Below are 21,565 nucleotides of genomic sequence, written 5' to 3'. Positions count from 1 at the left end.
AAACTGGCATTCAATGTATATATATTCTATGCCACCCTTTTGGAAATAAATACTCATGCCTCTGACTTTGTTCTGATGTATATAAAGATTTCTTTATGTCTGTTGGTCTGTTTTTGAAATAATCAAAAGATACTTAAAACATATTGCTTTTTTTAAGGAGCAGTGTTTCTACAAAGTGTGTGTGCTTCAGTGGTTAGAGCATCTGCTTCTGCATGCGGAAGGTGCACGGTTCAATCCCTGGCATCTCTAGGTAGGGCTGGGAGAGGCCCCTTCCTGAAATCCTGGACAGCCTCTGTCAGTCAGTGTTGACAGCGCTGAGCTAGATAGATTAACGTTCTAACTTGATATAAGGCAGCCTCCTTGTTTCCATGTTATGTTTTAATTCTTCTCCATGGCTGGCAGTGCCACTGATTCCACCTCAAAAAGACAGCAAGATGGCATAGGATTTGTCAGTGCTTCATTCCATTTGCTTTACACAGCCCCGGCCACCCAGCACTTCCTCTTCCTATCTGTAATTTCCACCTCAAGGTTCATGGCTGGCAGTGCCACTCATTCCACCTCAAACAAAAGACAATAATCACAGGCATAAGATGCCACAGGATTTATTACTACAACAATCATGCATGCTTCATTCCATGCACTTTGCATTGCCCCGGCCACCCAGCTCTTCTTCTTCCCATTGAAAGTCCAGGAATCCCGTTTCTGGCTGATCAATCAGCCGAAGGATAGAGGGTCCCTCAAAATTATCTTTAATGCCTGTTAAAAAGACAACAGATGTCCAACCACCTCCCCCTAAGTTGTCGTTGGCGAACACCTTGGGGGAGCAAGCCATTGTGGGGCAGGGACTGGCTAGACTTGTCGAGATGCCTGTTTCAAGCAGGATTATCAGTGCAGCCAACGCTTGGGGAGGCGCCTCTGGGGATGAGGAGCTGGTCTCGGGGGGGGGGATAGAACGAGGCATGAAGAGCAGTGGTGAATGGTGTCCACTGGGACTAGTGGGGCGTAAGACAGGGAGCCCAACAGGAGGTGTAGCCAGAGTCAATGGTGGGCGGAGCCAACTCAATCTAGTTGTGCCCTCCTCCTCCTCCTCCTCTTCCCTGGCTGAGTTCTACAAGGGACAACACTGGCTGCTGAGGAGGAAGAGGAAGCTGAAAGGGCGGGGCCACCCCCTTGGCTGAAAGTAAGCAAGAAGGCAGGCAAGTGAGGCCAGTGGGGCAGTGCCCCATTTGCCTTCATGGACCAGCCTCCACTGGGGAGAGCAGCTTTTCACTGGGGTTACTCTCTGGCTGGGTAGGTTGTGGCATCCAATTTAAAGAGCCCATACTACATGAGGGTTCACCGGTTTGAATCAGGCCTTGGGGATGGGCACAGAATTCAGCACAGCGGGCATGGGGTGGAGGAGGGGAGTCTGGGGGTACACTCCCAGCACCTCCACCTCGTTGCAAAGGCCCGGCTAAAGCAGGGGATGGTACATATCAAAGCAGAGCTGCTCCTTTGTTCCTTGCTGTTATCAGGTGGGCACGGTATCATCTGCACATCACGCCCTCCCTCCCACCGGCCTGGGCGATTTCTACTGGAGCACCGACTCTTGGGTGAATTTCCGCCGCAGGGACGGGTTGAGCACCGGGTATAGGGAGACGATGGAGGGTCGTGCCTTGAAGCTGGGGTAGATCCGCTTCAGCACTGCCCGGCGGAAGAGGATGTAGGCCCATGGGTCGAGGATCTGGTTCCATGTCGCGAAGCGCACATACATGAGCAGAAGGTTCTCTGTCTCCTGGGGAATCTGGTTGGCGGCCACGTTGGAGGGGGGCTCCTGGATGGCTGTCTGTACGATGAAGATCTGAGGCAGAGAGCAGATGGGGAGTGTCAAAGAGAAGACATAACTCTTCACGGTTTCCTTTATCAGCTAATCATTTTAAGATGGGGTGGGCATACTTGTGTTTTTTTTCCCTTGGATGTCTTTATTTATTTATAAAAGTATTTAAACACCCACCTCTCTCAAAATCCCAGGAAGGTGCACAGCTATATGAAAATATTTTTTAAAAAACAAAACCTTTAAAAGCAGTACATCACAACCATTAAGACTGACTATCTACTAGGCATGGAAGGGCCTGTCAATTTTGATTGTTGGAATAATCTGTCAGTTCCAGTTCTCTCTCATTTTTCCAATTTTAAATCCAGTTCTCCGCATTTCTGAAGCAAGCTATTTTTTAAAAATGAAAATTCTTCAGCATTTTAGTGAAAATTTATCCCCATAAACACATTTTTGCAAGCAGTTTCTCCTAGTTTAATGCATTATTGTCACTAATATATTCATTTTTTATGCACCCTTTGCCCTAATATGTGCATTTTTGTAAGCATTGTTTGGTTGAAGAACTGAAGTGCAAAATTTGGATAAGCACAATTTTGGAAGGATGGCTGAGTTATGGTTCTCATATTATTTCAGAAAGTGTGAATTTAATAGGTTTGCCATTAAGTGCAAACTGAGTCAAATTTCTCCCTATCCCTACTGGCTACTCAAGAAAATTTTAAATGACTGCATAGTTGCCAATGTTGGCAGAAAAAAGTCTTCGAGAGATGCCTGAAAGTCCAAAGTGAGGGTGCCTGCCGGATCTCTGCTGGAAGGGTGTTCCACAGCAGGGGACCGGGGACACTCTATGCCTGACTGACAGCACTCCTCTGGATGAGCTCCGCAAAGGGGCATGGTGTTCTCTGAAGTACAACGGGGTGTGCTTCTCTCATACACATAGCAGAAAAGTGTTTCTTTGAGAGACTCAGAGATGATGGGATTGCAAAATGGGAACTGCCCCCACCCACACAGAGTCTCACATACACAGAGTCATACCCATAATACTCAATGCCCAATATACACAGACACATGCATATATACACCACCTTTTCTCACACGTACATGTACACATAGTGTTCTCTCACGCAGTTTCTGACAGTGTGCAGCCCAGAGATCCAGTGAGCTGCATGGGGAGGAGGAAACTGCCCTCTCCCTCGGGGGCAGGTCACTCTGTTTTGCTGGAAACCCAGAGAGGTGCCCTTTGAGGACGAGGCTGACCTCTCCTACTATGGGCAGTTCATATCTTTTAGTGCTGCACGTTGAAAGGAAGAGGTCTGTTTCTCTGAAGAAATGAGAGGGGGAGAGTATGGCTGTGGGTCTCTGCAGCCATGCTTGGGGAGAGGAGGCGTGATGTGGAAAGACCCCCTGAAGTCCAGATTCTGAAGACTGGGGGTCTGCATTTGGACCATGATCTGAAGGTTCTCCATCCCTGCCACAGAGGAGTCTGTCATCCCCCTGTGATGGAGTTCTCTGCAGGAGTGGCTGGTCCCTGTATGCCTCCCAGTGAGTACAGGGTCTCATGCAGAGATGCAATAGGAAACCTCTGAGGGAAGAGCATGCTTCCGCATTGAATTTCCCAACCATACCTGATGCAGAGATGCAGGAGAAAAGGCTCCTTGATGTGTCTCTGTATGAGTCTCTGCAATTCTCCTGAAGTGGAAGGAGTTAGTGCAGTGACTCATCCAGGGTCAGGTGGGCATGCAGAGACATGGTAAAATAATCCACTGTCAGAAAAGGTTCCTTGTTGTGACACTGTCTGAGTCTCTGCAATTCTTCTGGAGGCAGAAAGGGAGGAGGCAGAGCAGTGACTCATGCAGGCTCAGGTGGACATGCAGAATGACCCACCATCAGAAAAGGTTCTTTGTAGGCCCTCCCCCCTCAGTTAATAACTGAGCTAAAACTTTATATTGATTAATCTCCCAATTATTACAGTGCAATCCCATGCATTGTCTACTCCGATGCAAGCCTCACTGAGTTCAACAGGACTTACTCGTAGGCAACGATGTAAAGGAGTGCAGCCTTAGGGAGTGCCTAGCCATAATATTTGGGGATGGAGTTGTCTTGTTCCCAGACTACCCTAGTTTGGGCTGTTGCCATTTGGCTTTTGAGGCGTGTGTTAAATTTTAACGAGTGAACACTCCGAATGGGTTGCGAACTACCCTTTCCAAAACATTGCGGAGTTGCTCTGCTGCTAAAATCTGCTGTTTAAGTTCTACCATCACGCAGACGTTTAACAAGGTGTTAGGAACAACAACACTCCAAAGATCTCCTTTTATCAAGCAAATGGCAGATTTTCATAAGGTCGTAAAGCATGAGCCCTAACAACAGCGGCAAAGAGTCTAGGACGCCCTCGGAATTATGAATTTTATTTCATGGGGGGGGAGACAGGCTCTCTTCCAATCTAGTGGGGGAATTTTGTAATGACTCTCTGGGGCACGTCATTTCTGATAAGTTAGCATCCGCTGCTGATTCTGTTGAAGAAACGTTGGGGGGGGGGAGAGAATGGAGTGACATCCACACCACAAATTTAAAAGCACCTTTAAAACACATCGCTACCCACCAAAGAATCCCAGAAACTGTAGTTTAAGGGTGCTGGGAATTGTAGCTCTGTGAGGGGTAAATTACAGTTCCCAGGATTTACTGCAAAGAGGGAGGGTGCCTGTGGCCACAACCCTTGGCCAGGCTGGCATCTGGGGGGGGGGCACTGTAATCCCACCGTAGGGGATCTGTGCAGGTCACTGGCAACAGCATCCTATCCCTTTTGCCTGCTGGAGAGGGAGGCAGACAGGCAGAAAGGCAGGAAGGGAGAAAGAGGGAGAGATAAAAGGGGGTGGCAGAGAGAGAGGGAAGGGGGGAGAAGATTCTCTATTGGAGAGAAAGGAAAGGTGGCCAAGCCACTCACTCACCAGCAGCGGAAGCCAGCAGACGCTCGCGATCACCATGATGATCATCAGCTGGACCATCATCTCCACCTCGCTGTCCCGCCGGCGTTGCACAGAGTCAGAGTCGTGGTAGACCCGGCAGAGGGTCACCACGCTGACCGTGTTGAGGAGGAACGAGAGGGCGACGCAGGAGAGGCCCAGGAGGGCGAAGATCAGGCAGAAGGCCACGTTCCTGGGGTCATGGAGCAAAGTCAGGAAACACCAGGAATTGGGGTACTGCAGGGTGTATTCCCCCAGGCCGAACATGGGCAGGAGGCCGATGAAGAAGCCCAAGGCCCACACGAGCCCCACCAAGGTCCACGCTCGGCGCTTGGACATGCTGATGGAGCGGGCAAAGGGCCGGTTGATGCCCAGGAAGCGCTCCCCGGCCATGGTGGCCCCCAGCAGCAGCGGGCACTGCCCGAAGAAGACCATGGCCACCCCCATGAAGCTGCAGAGGTGGCACCCGGGGTCCACGTGCCGCCAGTTGAAGCGGATGAAGTGGTAGGGCACCACGATGGAGAAGGTCACCAGCAAGCCCATGAAGTCTGTCACCACCAGCCCGCAGAGGAAGACCAGGAAGGACGAGCGGGAGCGGCTGTGCATCTGCCGCGAGGAGTTGACCAGCACACAGAAGGCGAAGAGGTTGGAGCAGAGGCCGATCAGGCCGAAGACGGTGGAGAACCACGGCGAGGCGGTGACGTGGCCCTGGTACTGCTCACTGGCGTTGATCCCGCGGAAGCAGGAGCCGAGGCCACGGACCATGCTGGAGTTCCCCATGACCCCTACGCAGCCGCTGCCGTCCTCAGAGCGAGGTCTTCCCCTAAGCCAGAGGTGCTGCCTGCTGGGACCCTCTTCCCTCCCATGGCATTGTGATTCGTCTCAGCTGCAGGGTCTTTGGAGAGAGGGAGAGAAGAGTCAGTTCCCTTCTGGATAAGGATGGGGGAGAATTTCCATTTGGCTGAGATTTATTTTATTTATTTATTTATTTAATTATTTATTGATTGATTAACTTTTTATACCGCCCCATAGCCGAAGCTCTCTGGGCGGTTCACAACATCAAAATATCAACATACAACTTAAAAACCACACATTAATCAATTTAAAACATATCTCATTAAATTTCCAAAAAAACCTATACTAAACTAAAATACTAACATACTAAAAATGCTAAATACTAAAATGCTAAAATGCTAGATTGCCTGGGAGAAGAGGTAGGTCTTAACCTGGCGCCGAAAAGACAACAATGTTGGCACCAGGCGTACCTTCATTTTAAGGTGAACCTCCCTCGTCCGCACTTTCCAAAACAATGGGCGGACCAAAACATAGCTACGCTTCAAAGTGTGCGGCTCTCTGAATTCTCTGCTCCAGGTCTCCAACATTGGAAGCGCATATAGCGGCAACCCTGGGATGGACAAGGGACGTGTGCAGAATCTTCTGTTCACTACAAAAAACCCTGTGAATAAAGAGCGGGGAACCTTTTTTTTGTAGCAGGGGCTTCCAGAGAGCTGCAACGCCTTTGGGGGAGGGCCATAGCTCAGTAGTAGGAGAACATCTGCTTCGCATGCAGAAGGTCCTAATTTCAATCAGGAGAGACCCTGACTGGAAAGCCTGCACAGACACTGCCACTCAGTGTGGACAATACTCGGCTGAAAGGACCAATGGTTTGACTCTGTATAAGGTGGCTTCCTATCTAAATCAGCCCTTTATTCAAGACCATAAGGACTAGAATCTTACTTTGGGTATTAGAGGAAGGACCTTTTCTATGGAGAAGGTCCCAGGTTAGCTCCTCAGCATCTCCAGGTAGGGCTGGGAAGTCTCCTGTCTGAAACCCCGCAGAGCTGCTGCCAGCCAGTGTAGGTAATACTGAGCTAGATGGACCCAGGGTCTGACTCAGTATAAAGGCCGTTCCTGATGTTCCTATGATCTTTCAGGGCAAAAACAATGGAAAATTGGGATTGCAGCCAGCATGCCATTGGCTTCAGCTCAGTAACCTGAGCAAGACCATTTGTGGAGCATTGCGATAATCCCTCATTCTGTGTGTTGTTTATAAAGGACCTTGTTTTCAGCTCGTCAACAGACAGACGGGCTCTAAGTCATCCTAAATCAGCAGTGATTCATTCTTATTCTTGTTTGTCTGGTCTCCATGCCCCCACCCCAAGCACCGTGCAGGACAGCCTGGGGGCGGCTATTCCCCTGGTTTTCCTGGCTGAAGAAGAAAATAAATAATCCAAAACAGAGGGCAAGGGGGCGGGTGGGGAACCGGTGGCCCTCCAGATGTGGCTGGACTCCAACTCCCAACAGCCCACTCTGGCCAGTGGTGGGGGATGATGGGCGTTGAAGTGCAGCAACATCTGGGCAGCCAAAGGCCCCCATCCTGACCCAGAAGAGGCATTCTGTGCTGCACGCAAGAGATGGAAGAATGCCCCTATTTAAAAGGGGCACTGAGAGTTGTCAAGAGGCCCCAGGCAGAGCTACAACCCCCAGCGCCCTTAAGAAGTGACAGTTCCCAGCGTTCTTTGGGGGAAGCCATACCCATTAAAGTAGCATGAGAGCCTTAAACGTGTTGAGGGCCATAGCTAACTACCGCAGCATCTCCTTTGCATGCGGGTCAATCCCTGGCAACTCTAGATAGGGGGCAGAGACTTCTGTCTGAAACCTTGGAGAGCTGCTGCCAGTCAGTGTGGACAGTGCTGAGCTAGATGAACTGATGGTCTGACTGGGTAGGAAGCAGCTTCCTGTGTCCCTGTATGGTATGGATATGGCCCTAATGTTCCAGATATGCTCTTGATTCCCGTCCCCAAAATATTGACAGTCCAGAGACACTGCATGTCGACCAGGGAGATCCTATCAAAAACATTTGGGCCACCAGGAGAAAATCAACTCCAAATTCATTTCTACTGATCACTTACCCTCAAAATCGGAGCGCTTTTCTGCTCCGATTCTGGGAAGTGCTCCAAAGGCCAGGATCCGGACCCCCAAGAGGGTGAGATGCGGAGGGAATTGTTTGCTGACATTTGTCCCCCACCGGATCAGACAAACATCTGCCACTGATTGCACAGAAGCACACCATAAATCAGACCGTGTGAGAAAGGAGGAATGTCTATTTTTCCAGTAACTGACGCAAGCAGCAGCCAGCCAAGGATGGGCCACCCTCAGAGACGCAGCTTCCTTTAAGCAGGGAGTGCCCTTCTGGGGTCGGGGTCAACCAACAGAAGCTGTACAGCCTGATCTCGGAGTTCACAACTGATAACGTCCACACCATAGGTTTAAAGCACGTGGCTTCCCCCAAAGAATCCTGGGAACTGTAGTTTACCCCTCACAGAGCTACAGTGCCCAGCACCCTTAACAAACTACAGTGCCCAGGATTAGGGATGGGTGAGAATTTCTATTCAGTTTGCATTTCAACCAGAATTGATCAAATTTGCAAATCTGCACCCAGTTCCCCCATCCCTGTATAAGTGCATTGAGATTATTTTTGTAGTGTGTTTTACTGACTGGTTTAGGTTCCGTCCCATGCAGGGGTAGACCCCCTCCAGGAAGACAATCGCTTCAAGAGGTCCTTTTGCCAAGTTCTACCAACACGAGTGTGTGCACTGTTGATGGAGATGGGGCAAAAAGAAACCTGGAGCTCAGTGCTGTCTACACTGACTGGCAGCAGTGACTCTCCAGGGTTTCAAACAGGGAGTTTCTCTCAGCCCTGTCTGGAGATGTCGGGAATTGAACCTGGGGACTTCTGCGCGTAAAGGAGATGCTCCATCACTGAGCTATGATCCATCTCCTAAAAATAAAGTCAGATTCTAGTCCTCATGGTTCTAATAAAGGACTGGTTTTAAACAGCAATATAGGGAGCTGCCTTATCCCATTCGTCCATCTAGCTCATTGTTGTCCACACTGGCTGGCAGCAGCTCTTCAGGGTTTAAGGCAGGGGACAGTCCCAGCCCTACCTGGAGGATTGAACTGAGGGCCTTCTGCATGCAAAGCAGGGGCTCTGCCCTGAGATGCAGCCCCTCCCTTGTGGCGAACTGCACGCAACCTGTCTTGTATAAAATTTGGATTAATTTTTTTTAAAAATAAAACAATATTTTAAAAATGCATCGTTTGCATTTTGGCCGCCCTGCCTGTGAGAACGGCTTGCGCCAAAGGAAAGAAGACAGGCTCAGGCCTTTGAAGACAGACAGCCTTTCCCTCAAACGCTAGACTGCCGTGAAGATCTTTGGGGACTCTGCAAATGGAGTTTAATGGCGTCAGAGGAATCCACTCCAGCTGCAGAGGGACTTCGTTACCCATCTAATCAAAGATTTCAATTAAGCCTGAGAGCAAAAATAAAAATGAGATCTGCTTTGAGTCTGGAAGGCACTCAGAGGCCAACATCACACATCAATCATGCTTTAATCCCTCCTGCACATGAGGGGTCATAGCTGACCACACACCCTAGAATTATGTTTGCAGCAAAGTATTCCAGGTGTACCCTGAGAATAGAGAGCCCACCGGTCCTGCTTTTGGGGCTTCCTGTAAGGGGCATCTGGTTGGCCACTATGAGAACAGGATGGTAGACTGGATGGGACAATGGATTGATCCAGCAAGCTCTTGTGATGGTCTGATGTTTTTATGTTTGCAAAGGGAAGTCAGTATCTTAGTGGCGGAGCAATTGCCGGGTTTTTTTTAATGCAGAAGGTCCCAGGTTCATTTCTCAATCTCCTCTCTGAAAACCTGGACAGCCGCTGCCAGTCAGTGCAGACAAATACTGAACTATGGCCTGACTTGGCCTAAGGCAGCTTCCTATTTAAATTAGATCTTTCTCAAAACCATAAGGACTAGAAACTTACTTTTGAGGGGAAAGGGCCGTAGCTCACTGGCAGAGCACCTGCTTTGGATGCAAAAGGTCCAAAGTCCAATCCCCGCTGGCATCTCCAGGTAGGGCTGGGAATGTCCCTGCCTGAAATCCTGGGGAGTTGCTGCCAGTCAGTGTCGACAGCACTGACAAAGGGTCTGACTCTGCAGAAAGCAGCTTCTAGTCTGATTAGTCATTGCTCAGAAATTAAAAACGATATGCATTTGAAAATGACTTGAGTATTGGAATTATCTGAAAATGATGTGCCTATTTTCATGTCTGAAAGTGACTCAAAAGCCCTTTCCAGCACTTTTCCCCAGCAAGGGAGGATTAGTCTGGAACGAAAGAGGGAGACAAAAGCCAGGGAGAAAACAGAGCAAGAAAACCGCCCGTGATCCACTCAAGAGTAGTGATGCACATCCCATTAATCCATCGCCCATTGGCTCCCTGGCTCAAATCCCAGGGCGGCCCATCTGGAAACAGCACATCTCACACATGCTTTGCAGCTGGGAAAGGTGAGGAATGCCAGCGGGGTGGAGAGAATTTGCTAACACATATATAAATCTGTTTACAGGCTGTGGGGTAGAAACGTTGGAAATTTTTCCCATTCATCCCTCTCCGACCACATCCCCTCCCACAGTTTGGCAGACAAAAACAGGGGCCTGCTCTGAAGACCCCTGCGGCAACTGGCACTGAACACCTCTAGACTGTCAGTATCCCTGTGTCCCGCGGGAGGAAGCCTGAACAATTTGTGCAATTAAAGGGCATTCAAGAGCTCCCTTGACTCAGTGCAACAAATCCTTGTTTGGTTGGTTTTTTAAAAAAAGAAACTGACCTTTTGTGGTTAGGAAAGTGACAGGAAAATGCAGTTAAACATGTGGGAGGAATTATTAATGGGAAGATGTGTAACCATTGTGCAAGCAAATCAGGATGGACGCTCATTGTCGTATAACTGAAGAACGTCAGAACAGCTCTGCTGGATGCGGCCAAAGGGGGCCCACCTAGTCCAGCGGCTTGTTCTCACAGTGGCCAACCAGACGCCCCCAATGGGAAGAAATCCGCAAGCAGGACCCAGATGCAACAGAACACTCTCCTCTCTTGGGATTCCCAGCAACTGGGGTTCAGAGGCAGTACTGCCTCTGGCGGTGAACATAGCCATCATGGCTAGCAACCACTGACAGCCTTTTCCTCCATGAATTTGTCTAATCCTCTTTAATCCTCTTTTATGCTGCATTAACAGAAGCCTAGTTTCCAAATTGTGGGAAGTACTCGTTCCCCTCTGTTTGACACTGCTTAGGCCTCATCTTGAGTACTATATCCAGTTCTGGACATTTTAGAAGGATGCAGACAAACTAGAACGGGTTCAGAGGAGAGCAACAAGGACGATCAGGGGACTGGAAACAAAGCCCTACGAGGAGAGACTGAAAGAACTGGGCATGTTTAGCCTGGAGAAGACAGAGGGCAGACAGGATAGCATAAGGGGAGGTGGTGGATTCTCCAACACTGGGGGCATTCAAGAGGCAGCTGGACAGCCACCTGTCAGGGATGCTTTAAGTTGGGTTCCTGTATTGAGCAGGGGGTTGGACTGGATGGCCTCACAGGCCCCTTCCAACTCCACTATTCTATGTTGCTAAGAGTCTATGGTTCTATGAATTTTGCAATGCAGTTGTTTAATGAAGGAATATGTACAAAACCATGTGACGTGTGCATATAAACGTATACATCATGAAATGTATACTCGCTCCCAGGGCAGGTCTCCTCCAGTCTCCCAGTGCTGCAGCTGCTCCCAAGGACCCACAGGGCAGCCGGGCTTTTATGCCTTCAGTCCTGACCCAGCCAGGAGCTGATGCCAGAGGCTGCCAGATTGACTGCAGCCTCTCTCTGGAGCCAGAGTCAGGCAGAGGGTCCCAGTCCTTGCAGCACTTACCTGGGATCTCCTCTGTCTCAAGAGACAGCAACCCAGAAGTTTAAAGGAAATACAGAAACACATTATATTAGGGACAAAAATGTATATAGCAGGCAAAACTGCATACAAAAAAGTACATGTTAGGGGAAATTTGCACTCAAACGCTGATGAAAAAAATGCAAACTGATGTAGAGAACGAATGGCCAAGGAATTTCACCTCCACCCCCCATGCATTTTATACCAGAACCCCCGAACTGATGATCAGGAAATCAAGCAAATGGATCCAGAGGTGTTTCTAAGGAGCTGGCTGGGAATGCCCTTGGGAGAGCCGGTCTTCTATCCGTGCAGCAGTAGTTACACAGTGAAAATTAAAAATAAACCCTTCTCTCTGCTCCGAGATCCCTTATCCGGCTTTGCTGAATGCAAGGAATTTAGTGTTTTGCTTTGCAATGCCAACAGACAAGCCAGCCTGCCCTGGGAACAGATGCACCAGCGACCTTGCAAAGCAGCTAGAAAAATGGACTCCGAATTTCCCTCTTCCACCCTCATCAGTTCCCATTACTGCTGCCTTCCTTGTCAGACAACATGTTTGGGAGCTTAATGCTGGTTTCAACAGGGCCTCTCCCACCTCACTGTCTCCACCTCCTTTATTTAATTCTGGTGTGTGGATGGAAAGCTCTGTCAATTTTGGTCCCCTCAGTTTCTCAGCCTTGAGCTGTGATGATGCCTCTTGCCTGGATGAAGGATGGAGAGGGGAGTGCGAGAACGCGTGTGGAAACTAGCCTACTAGACAAAGGTAGCTTCCACATATTTGTTGCTCCACCCCCTTTGCCTCTGACCCCACCCACTACTGCCATGTGGCCCTCTGAAGGCTGCCCAGAAGAGAAAGTGGCCCTCAGGGTGAACAACAACAAAAAAGAAAGATTTCCCAATCTATGAATCCAAAAGAAAGGGAATGGGATGAATAGCGGAGCCAGAGCAGGAGTGAAAATTGATTTGCTATTTATGGCTTCCCAAGAAATTCAAAAATAGGAGATAAAATAAACAATTCAAAGGAAAAAAGGAATGCGAATGGTTAAGATTCTTCTGGGTTTAATCATGAGGGTTAGGGTTCATGAGGGATTTAATCATGAGGTCAGCATCCAAACAAATGACACATTTTCCCCAAAAAATATTAAAATGGGACGCACCCTTCCCTCTATCCGCAGCAGCTGATGTACACATAGGGTGCCTCCAGACGGTCACTACTGGACCCAGTGGAGGCTTGTCTATTGGGGTGAATCGGCCGTTGCCCCACCAGCCTCAGTCAACCAGCCCCCACCTGCCTGTCTTTTTACTTAAAACAAGTCCGGGGAGGAGGTCTAGTCTGCCAACTTCCTCCTCCGTCTGAGTGTTGCAGGGAGGAAGAGGAGGTGGCTGGGCCAAGACTAGAACGTGTTGGCTCCGCCACAGATTTTGCAGGCGCAGACCAAGAAATGCAAGTCTGTGCAATGAAAGGGGATCAAAGTGTGCTTCCCCCTTGCACAGGTGTGGGGAACCTTTGGCCTTCCAGATATCGCTAAAGAACAACTCCCATCCTCCCTGGCCACTGGTTCCTCAGCACTGCACCACGCAACAAATGCGCCTTTAACAAAAAAAACAACCTTTCTGCACTTTGGAAAGTGAAGACGAAAACATAGACAGGAACTTTTTTTGGGGGGGTTGGAACATAAGAACCTAATTAGAGCCTGCTGGATCAGGCCAGTGGCCCATCTAGACCAGCATCCTGTTCTCACAGTGGCCAACCAGGTGCCTGGGGGAAGTAAAATTCTGAACTTGGGGAGCAGGTTAGTTTTGTTTTATATCTCAGATTCTACAAATGCTAGAAACAAGCTTTTTTTTTAAAAAAAAATGCCAATTTGGAGATTATGGTGCATCGGGGGGGGCTGTCTCCCTTCAGCCCTCCTTGTGGATGCTAATGCAAGGCAAGGCAATGAAAAGCGTGGGATGAACCGATAATCAACCGAAAGTGATAGAAGCACCTTGCAAGCAGGCATGGAAGGATTTGCCCATTTCCATTCTCTTTTGTTTTTCCAAGTCTTAAATTCTGTTCTCCATATTTCTGCAGCAAAATGCTTTTTAAAAAAAACAACAAAACACCTCATGAAAATTCTTTGGCATTTTAGTCCGAATTTCTCCTAAGGCCACAATAGTGATGTTCTCCCTCCGCTGACGGAGACAGTAAGCCTCTCTGGACAGCAGTCGCTGGGAACTGCAAGTGGGGGGAGTTGCTGTTGCGCTCAGGTCTTGCTTGTGGGCACCTGGTTGGCCACTGTGAAGACAAGAGGATGGACTGGGCCCCTTTGGCCTGATACAACATTGCAGGGCCTTCTGATATTCTTATGTCATCAGACCAAAAGTCCATCTACAGGCCAGTCAGATGGTCCCAAAAATGCTCTCAAGTTAGGAGTGAGTGCAATCAACCATCCCCTGCTCATACTCACCATCACTAACTAGTGTTCACGGGTAGACTGCCTCTGAACATGGAGGCTCCATGGAGCTTTCAAGGCCAACAGCCTTTGAGAGACACCCTCCTCCTCTTCCCTCTCCCCCATCATTTATCTAAATCTCTTTTCTAAGCCCTCTAAGCCGCTGAACCGTCTCTCCACTTCGCATGGCACCAGATCCCATAAACAGAATTGTGCATTGTGAAGATGATGAAGATTCATCGCCTTCCAAGATCCTGGGAATAACTTGGGTCACGACCCCTCAATCATTAGAAAAGAATGTCGACAAACTGCAAAAGATGCAGCCAGAACTACGGAGATGATAACGGGTTCTCAGAGTCAAGCCATATGAGGGAAGGAGAGATCATTCTGGCGCACTGCAGTGCATGGCTGGGGCTTCGTCAGCTTCCTCCCAATCATGGTTCAGATAATTCCTCGGCCTCCCCAGTTCAGCCTCCTACCCTGCTCATCTGCCAACACCACCTTTTCCAGTAGCAGTGGTGGCTGGTGCCCAATTGGGACTGGTGGGCAGAAGGCAGGAAGCCCAAACAGTAGCAGAACCAGAGCCAACCAGAGGCGGAGCCCAATCACGCGAGTTCTGCCCCCGTTCTCCTGCTCCTGGCTGAATTCCGCGAGGGCAACACTGAGGCCCCTGATGTACTACACATTTACAGCAGTGTTACAGGCATGGTTTCCCCCAAAGAATCCTGGGAACTGTCGTTTGCTGAGGGTGCTGAGATGGGAGATCCCTGTTCCCCCTCACACAGCTGCAGTTCCCAGAGAGATTTAACAGTCAGCCCCTTTTCCCTGGGAACTCGTGATCAACATATGTTCATGGCTCCATCCCGGAGCCCTACCACGACAGACACGGACACAAAAATCTGCACTAGTCAAAGACCTCATCTGGAGTATTGTATCTGCTTCTGCGGGCAAGCATTTTTCTAAAAAAAGGTAGAGAAACTGGAATCAGTTCAGAGGAGGGTCATGAAGATGGCTAGGAATAGCATTCCCGCCATCACTTTCAGCCAAACAGCAAGAACGACGTGCTCAAGGGGGAGGCCCTTTCTGTCCTGCTTGAATCATTGTTCTGGGTGGTGCCTCCTGAAAGGAAGGAAGCCAGCACAGAACGCTGACTCGTGCAGAGATGGACCTTGCCGCCTCCTTAGGTCGGGCAATTCTTGCAGGCCCACACCATACATTTAAAGCACATCCAACGCATGTTTAAGTGCATGACTTTCCCCTAGGAATCATGGGAAGTCTAGTTTGTTAAGGGTGCTGGGAATCTGTGAGGGGGGAACTACCGTTCCCAAGAGTTTTGGGGGGAAGTCATGATGTGCTTTCAATGTGTGTTGGATGTGCTTTCAATGTATGGCGTGGATCCAGGCCTGATGTTGGAACCGATGAGACGTCGCAGACTCAGCGGGGGCCGCCTCGAAGGGGCTAATGTCAAAACAATAAATAATATTGGCTCAGAGGAGTTGGAGGATTTCACCACCACCTCTCGGGGTTTTGTTTTTTATTTTTGTTTGAAGTAATCTTTCTGGATTAATGGCATCTGTTTTGTTCTCTTTCGTATTTGGCCATGGCATGTTTTGAAAACAAAATTGTGATGGATTTGATTGTCTCAGTTCGCGGCGTCCTTTGGGGACGTTCAGCACGAACAAAACTACGGTCAGATCCTGCCGGCCCTTATCAGCATCCCAGTCCCTGGGAAACTACACTTCCCTATTAACCTTTTGCATTTAAAGCCATGTCTGCCCTCTGAAGAACACGCAGAGTCAACACTGGCACGGGATGATAGATGGGTGAAGATTTATTGTTTGAATGACGACATGTTTAGATCCTGGATAAGAGATGGCTGAAAGGAGCTTCCAAATATTTGGAGACTCGAAAGCTGTGTGGACATGGAGAGAGATTTATCTTTTGGCAGGCAGGGCTGGGCAGCGACGAATATGGTTCATAATGAGGGACTGAACAATCAAAATCACAGCATTAAAAGGGAGGAGGGGAGGAAGATTTGCTTTGACATTGAAAGAAAGCAGATCTGAGGATGCTGGAAATGGGGAGGGGGGAGAGGGGAAGGCCTCTTCCAAACAGGGTCGTCCTCCTATCTACACTTCCCATCATCCCTGATAGTAGCCTTTGACACAATCGCCTTCTCCTTGGTGAATTGATCTGATCCTCTCTTCAAGCAGGATCTGAGCACAAGGGCACTCTCCTCTCATGCAGTTTCCAGCAACAGTGTTGCAGTGCCCGTTACAGTCAGGGCAGAGCACAGCCATCGTGGCTAGTGGCCTCCTCCACGAATGTGCCAAAACCTCTTTTGAAGCTATCCAAACTGGTGGCCACCACTGCCTCTTGTGGGAGTGAATTCCACAGCTGCGTGAAGAAATCCTTCCCTTTGTCTGTCCTGAATCTTACAAGATTCAGCTTCACTAGATATCCGTAAGTTCTCGTCTTATGAGAGAGGGAGTCCATTCTCTCCATGCCATGCATCATTTCATAATGACAATGGGTGATATCCAACCAAGGCAGCAATCCTAACCCCACTTACCTGGGAGTAAGGCCCACTGAATTCAACAGGACTTACTTCTGATTAAAAATGGACTGCCTTCAAGTCGATCCTGACTTATGGTGACCCGATGAATAGAGTTTTCATGGTAAGCGGTATTCAGAGGTGGCTTATCATTGCCTCCCTCTACTTCTGATTAGACATTGGTTAGGAATGAGCTGGAAGTCATTCTGAAAGCAGATCCAATGACATCAGTGGACAAGTTCATCATTATTGCTTTCGGTGGGGTCTGCTCTGAGTCAGATCCAACCCATTGTTTTTAATTTTGGGGTGACAGGCGAAGACCTTCCTTCTCTCCCAGGTATTTGAACGTCTTTGCACATACTCATGTCACTTTAACATCATTTCTTGTAGCCCCTACTTAAAATGATGGGCTTCTACTCAACTACATTTTATGCAGAGTAGACCCGTTAAAACAAATGGACCCAAGTTAGCCATTTCCATTCATTTCAATGGGTCTGCTCTGACATTGCAATCAATCAATGGCTACTTTTATTATATTTATTTATTTGTATGGGTGAGATTTTATTTTTCTTTTCGTTTTGATACAATTGTGCCACGTTTGAAGTTGTTTTCCTTGTGTTGTGTCTTCTTTAATTCCCTAAGAGTTTCTCATCCCATTGCTGGATGTTTTAAACTGTTTTACTACATGCTGTCTAAAGGCAACTTAATAGTAATTATTATTAAAATTATAACAACAACAACAACAACAGACAATTGACCATGTTGTCAAGGGCTGATGGGAGTTTGAACCCACCAACATCTGAAGGGCCACAAGTTTCCAGTGTGGGTAGGTCCATAGCAACCCTTGTGCCTCTGATCATGTGCAAAGGGCATCTCCATGCCCTTAATAAATTTCAGACCCTAAACAGATGAAATTAGGGTCCAAGCCTTCTTGGTTAAAAGACGATGGAGTGTAAAGGCTGATTAAAAAAAATAAAAATATCCCAGACATGTCTCAAGATCAACCTCAGTTTGAAGACTGCATTACAAATGACAATTAAAAATAAATTATAGCAGACGAGTTAGTGGGAGGCTAACAAGTTCTTTCTGAAACTAGGTGGTGGCTAGGGATGGAAGGATATGGCCATTTGGGTCCTTTTAAGTTTCTCATTTTCCCATTCCTAAATTCGGGTCTCCACATTTCTGCACCGATTTCCAATTTTTTTAAAAAAATTCCTCATGAAAATTCTAGCCTTTTAGTGCCAATTTCTCCCAATAAGCACATTTTTGTATGCAATTTTGACCAAGGTACACATTTTCGCATGCAATTTATTCTAATGTAATGTCATTTTCATTTTTACGCACAGTTACCAAATCTAGGCATTGCATAAATGCCCTTTGGTTGCAGGGCTGCATTTCAAAGGACAGCTTTGTGTCGTTCTCAGTTCGTTTTAGGAAAGGCAAATTTGGCAGATTCAGCTTGTAATGTGGACGGAATGGAATTTCTCCCACATCCCCAGTGGTGGCATTGACTCACTGAAAGGTTTGTGGGTTTAGGCAAAGCCACAGGTATTGGAGGGGGGGGAGAGATTAGTTGGTTCTGTTTTGTTCTTGATGTAGATAAGCCTGAGAGATTCACACCTGGAAAAGCCATCCAAAATACTGTTTTCTACTGATTTTTGACTGAGCATTTTATCATGAAAGAGGCTTTTCCGGTATCTCTCTCATGTAGGATTGTCACTGGATTTGGGGGAAAAAGAGTATCTCTTTCCAGCCCAAACTTCCTTTCTTTCTTTGTCATAACTCCAGCTAAGACACATTGAAATGAACAGACCTAAGTCCGTCGTGTCTATTAATTGCAGTGGGTGATATTCACGGCTATTCCTACTTCAAGTTGACCCATTAAAGTTAACAGACATTTAGGTCTACTCTGAGTAGCACTTAGTTGAATGCAGGTTTAGTCTGCGTATGACAAATGTTAGGACACAGCAACCCAGCAATCATCACCTTTCTGTCTTTCTTATTCTCCTTGTTCCATTGTCTTGCACAACATTTCCTCTCGTCTGCCTTAAACTGAACCATCTCTTTCTGCTGGGTGAGGTGCTCAAAATATGCCCTTTGCTAAAACTATATAACAACAACAACAACAGACAGACTATATGGGCAACGCACCTTTTCCAGCCTGAGTTCTCAGAAGTTGGTGGGTTGCGCTTCAGAGGGAATCCTGAGCAACTGTCATATCTGCTCCTCTCCTTGTTGCATCTGTGAAGAAGAGGAGAGAGACGTGAGGAGGGGGTGGGACAGGGGGAGGGACCCACAGAAAAGAGGCCGGCTGTCTTGTCCCCTCCCAGGAAAGCATCACACCGGGCACGCTGGAGGCTTTTGCTCCCTAAGGAGGAAAAACGAGGGTCGTTCTGGACCGGTGACCTCTGAGAAAGGTCTCTGTGGGGTCATCCCTGGATGCAAATGGTAGACAGCAGCACATCCTCATTCCCCACACGCCCACATCTACCCCACACGCACATCACAAAGCGCAGAGGAGCAGGGTGGGAAAGAGAGATCGCCCACCCCTCCAAAGGCCTGGGACCGGATCTGAGGACAGGGCTGCGGGAAATGAGTCATTCTCCAGAAGAGGCAGCGGCCTCCTTGTAGTGTTCAGGATCTTGGAACTTGCTGTTTCCACAAGGGGGTTTTTACACCCCGGATACGTCAGTCACTTTACTTTCGGTGGTGGTGTTCTTCCTAATCTAGGGCAGGGCCATATGAAGGCAGTTACTATTCATTTTATTTTATGAAGGTCAGAGTATTTATTTTCCAACACAGGGTGACAGAAAGCTGCCTATTTGTTTCATTTTACGTCATTCAGAGTTTCCATATGCCTCCCTTCCATTGTAAAATAATGATAATAAGAAATGCTCAGCGTGGCTTCCTGTGTATTAAAAACAGCAACAACAACATCATTTCAGCGTTGTGATGGGCATTCAGTGAACTCGGCTTCTGTTGCAAGTGTAGAGAATCTGCTTTAGCCCGAGGGCCGCATTCCCTTCTGGAGGACCTTTTGGGGGCCACATACCAGTGGTGTGTGGGGCTGGAGGCAAAAGGGGGCAGAGTAATGAATGTAAATTGTACCTTTGTACAGTAGTTTCCAAACACACTCGCACCTCACTCTTTAGCCTCTGTCCAGGTAAGTGAGCCACGATCAGAGTCAAGGACACATTGCAGACAGACGAGTGAAGGGTGTGGCCTAGAGGGAGGGGGCGTGGCCTGGGGAGAGTTCCAGGGGCCAAGCAGAGAGGTCTGGAGAGCCACATTCAGTCCCTGGGCCTGAGGTTTTGCAGAACGCATAACTGTGACATTTAGCCTGCGGAACTGATCAAATGGCCCTGCATGGCGATAGTAACCAATGCATTTTTAAAAAAGAGAATTTCAATAGTAAATACAAATGGAATGCCCTTTAAGCTACAGTGTGGAATTCCCTTACAATGTCCCATCCATTCTCGCGCTTCCTCTGAGGACTAAATGCTGAATACCACCCACTGAAATAAACAGAAATGACTAGCAAAAGCCCATTGGTTTCAATGGGTGGTATTCAGCTTGACGTAGACCCACTCAGAGTAGACTTGTTGAAATCGATGAACCTAAGGTAATCATGTCTATTAACTTCAGTGAGTCTACTCTGCGTAGCAATTAATTGAAAACAGCCTAAACAATTTTTCCTTAAAAAAACCAGAAAAATCATCATAATGAGTATCTAATAAGAGAAGAAATGTTTTCAATTAAGAATCAATTAAGTAGCAATCAAGTGAATTCTGTGGGTAGGGGAAATAATCATTTAAAAAGGAGTCAGTGAACTGCAGGAACCACAACAAGACGTGTAGATGACTGCAGCGGCATGTTTAGCTGTTCCAAATCATTGCCCTTTTCGGCTGGGATCCAATCAGTAGCAGGGAACATCATCACAAGAGCAACTCTCCCCTCTTGCGGTTTCCAGCAACTGCTATCTGGAAGGATGCTGCCTCTGACCATGGAGGTAAAGCACAGCCATCATGGCTAGTAGTTTTTGATACCCTTTAAAGCCACCCGTGCTGGCAACAATCGCTGCCTCTTGCAGGAGCAAATCCTGCAGTTTAACTCTGCGCTGCATGAGCAAGTCCTCCCTTTTGTCTGTCCTGAATCTTGCAACATTCAGCTTCATTGGATGCCCGCAGGTTCTAGAGTTGTGCGAGAGGGAGAAAAACTTGTTCTCTGCGCACTTTCTCCATGCCATGAACAATTTGGTGCACTGCTATCATGTCGCCTCTCTCTTCCCCTCTTTCCATCTCCAGGAAGCCTTAAATGGGATTCCTTCATGGCCTTAGCCAAGCCAAGTCGTGGTGGCCAACTCTCTCTCCCTCGGCCTCTCCAGGCGCCGTTTTGCCTTGCACCCGCCTGTCGCCAGACCCGAGGAGGCTGCACTCTCTCCTCCTCACGTGCCAGCCGTCAGCCCTGACCTTTTGCAGACTTTTCTGGCTGGCTTGGATGGGAGATAACAACTTTTGACTTAAGGAAGAAGCAAGATGAAAAACAGCCCTTTGATCTTTGAGGTGTGGCTTTCATCTGCCTTGGCAGTTCCGCAGAAGAAAAAGGGGTGGGGGGGGGAGAAAGGACAGCTGTGTGGCTAGGAGAGAAAAAATGATGAAGAAAACTTGCCTGGTCAGAAAACTATGTATAAAAATGCTCTTTCCAACAAACAGAGGGTTTTTTGTGTGTGTGTGTGTTTTGGGGGGGGCGGGTTCAGATTAGTGGCATCCTTCAGTTGCATGCCCCCCCAGGCCAACATTTTGTTTTATATTCCACCCCTCGTTGTCAAACATGTCAGAGCAGGTGCCATCCATTTAAAATACAACAAAAAAACCCACAAAATTATTTAAAATGGCAACCATCCTGTGTCTGTTCACTGTTGCTTCCAGTCCATGTGGTCAATGTAATCCCACAGTGCACAAGCAAACATGGTACAGCTAAGAACTTGAACCTGAGCTGGTTTATTTCCTCCTCCCTCTGAATCCACTTTCCTT

At 48.1% G+C, this 21,565-nt stretch overlaps 1 protein-coding gene across 1 annotated transcript; it reads right to left on the bottom strand.

Annotated features, from left to right (window-relative positions):
* Positions 1-600: 600 nt before the first annotated feature.
* On the bottom strand, positions 601-18,768 carry TBXA2R (thromboxane A2 receptor). The gene is made up of 3 exons (XM_061601037.1): positions 18,684-18,768; positions 4,756-5,665; positions 601-1,840 (listed from the first exon to the last, which is right to left on the bottom strand). The coding sequence occupies exons 2-3, from the start codon at positions 5,548-5,550 to the stop codon at positions 1,571-1,573; spliced, it is 1,065 nt and encodes a 354-aa protein (XP_061457021.1). The 5' UTR covers positions 5,551-5,665; positions 18,684-18,768; the 3' UTR covers positions 601-1,570.
* Between the last annotated feature and the right edge of the window lie 2,797 nt (positions 18,769-21,565).

Source organism: Rhineura floridana, chromosome 18, assembly GCF_030035675.1.
Source record: "Rhineura floridana isolate rRhiFlo1 chromosome 18, rRhiFlo1.hap2, whole genome shotgun sequence".
Classification (NCBI taxonomy): domain Eukaryota; kingdom Metazoa; phylum Chordata; class Lepidosauria; order Squamata; family Rhineuridae; genus Rhineura; species Rhineura floridana.
The sequence above is the reverse complement of the archived record's forward strand: the minus strand, read 5'-3'. Positions and strand labels throughout refer to the sequence as shown.

Coding starts and splice junctions, on each gene's coding strand:
- TBXA2R (XM_061601037.1), bottom strand. CDS start 5,550: ATGGGGAACTCCAGCATGGTCCGTGGCCTCGGCTCCTGCTTCCGCGGG. Junction 1,841..4,755: donor TCTGCTGGCTTCCGCTGCTG/GTGAGTGAGTGG, acceptor TCTCTGCCTCAG/ATCTTCATCGTACAGACAGC.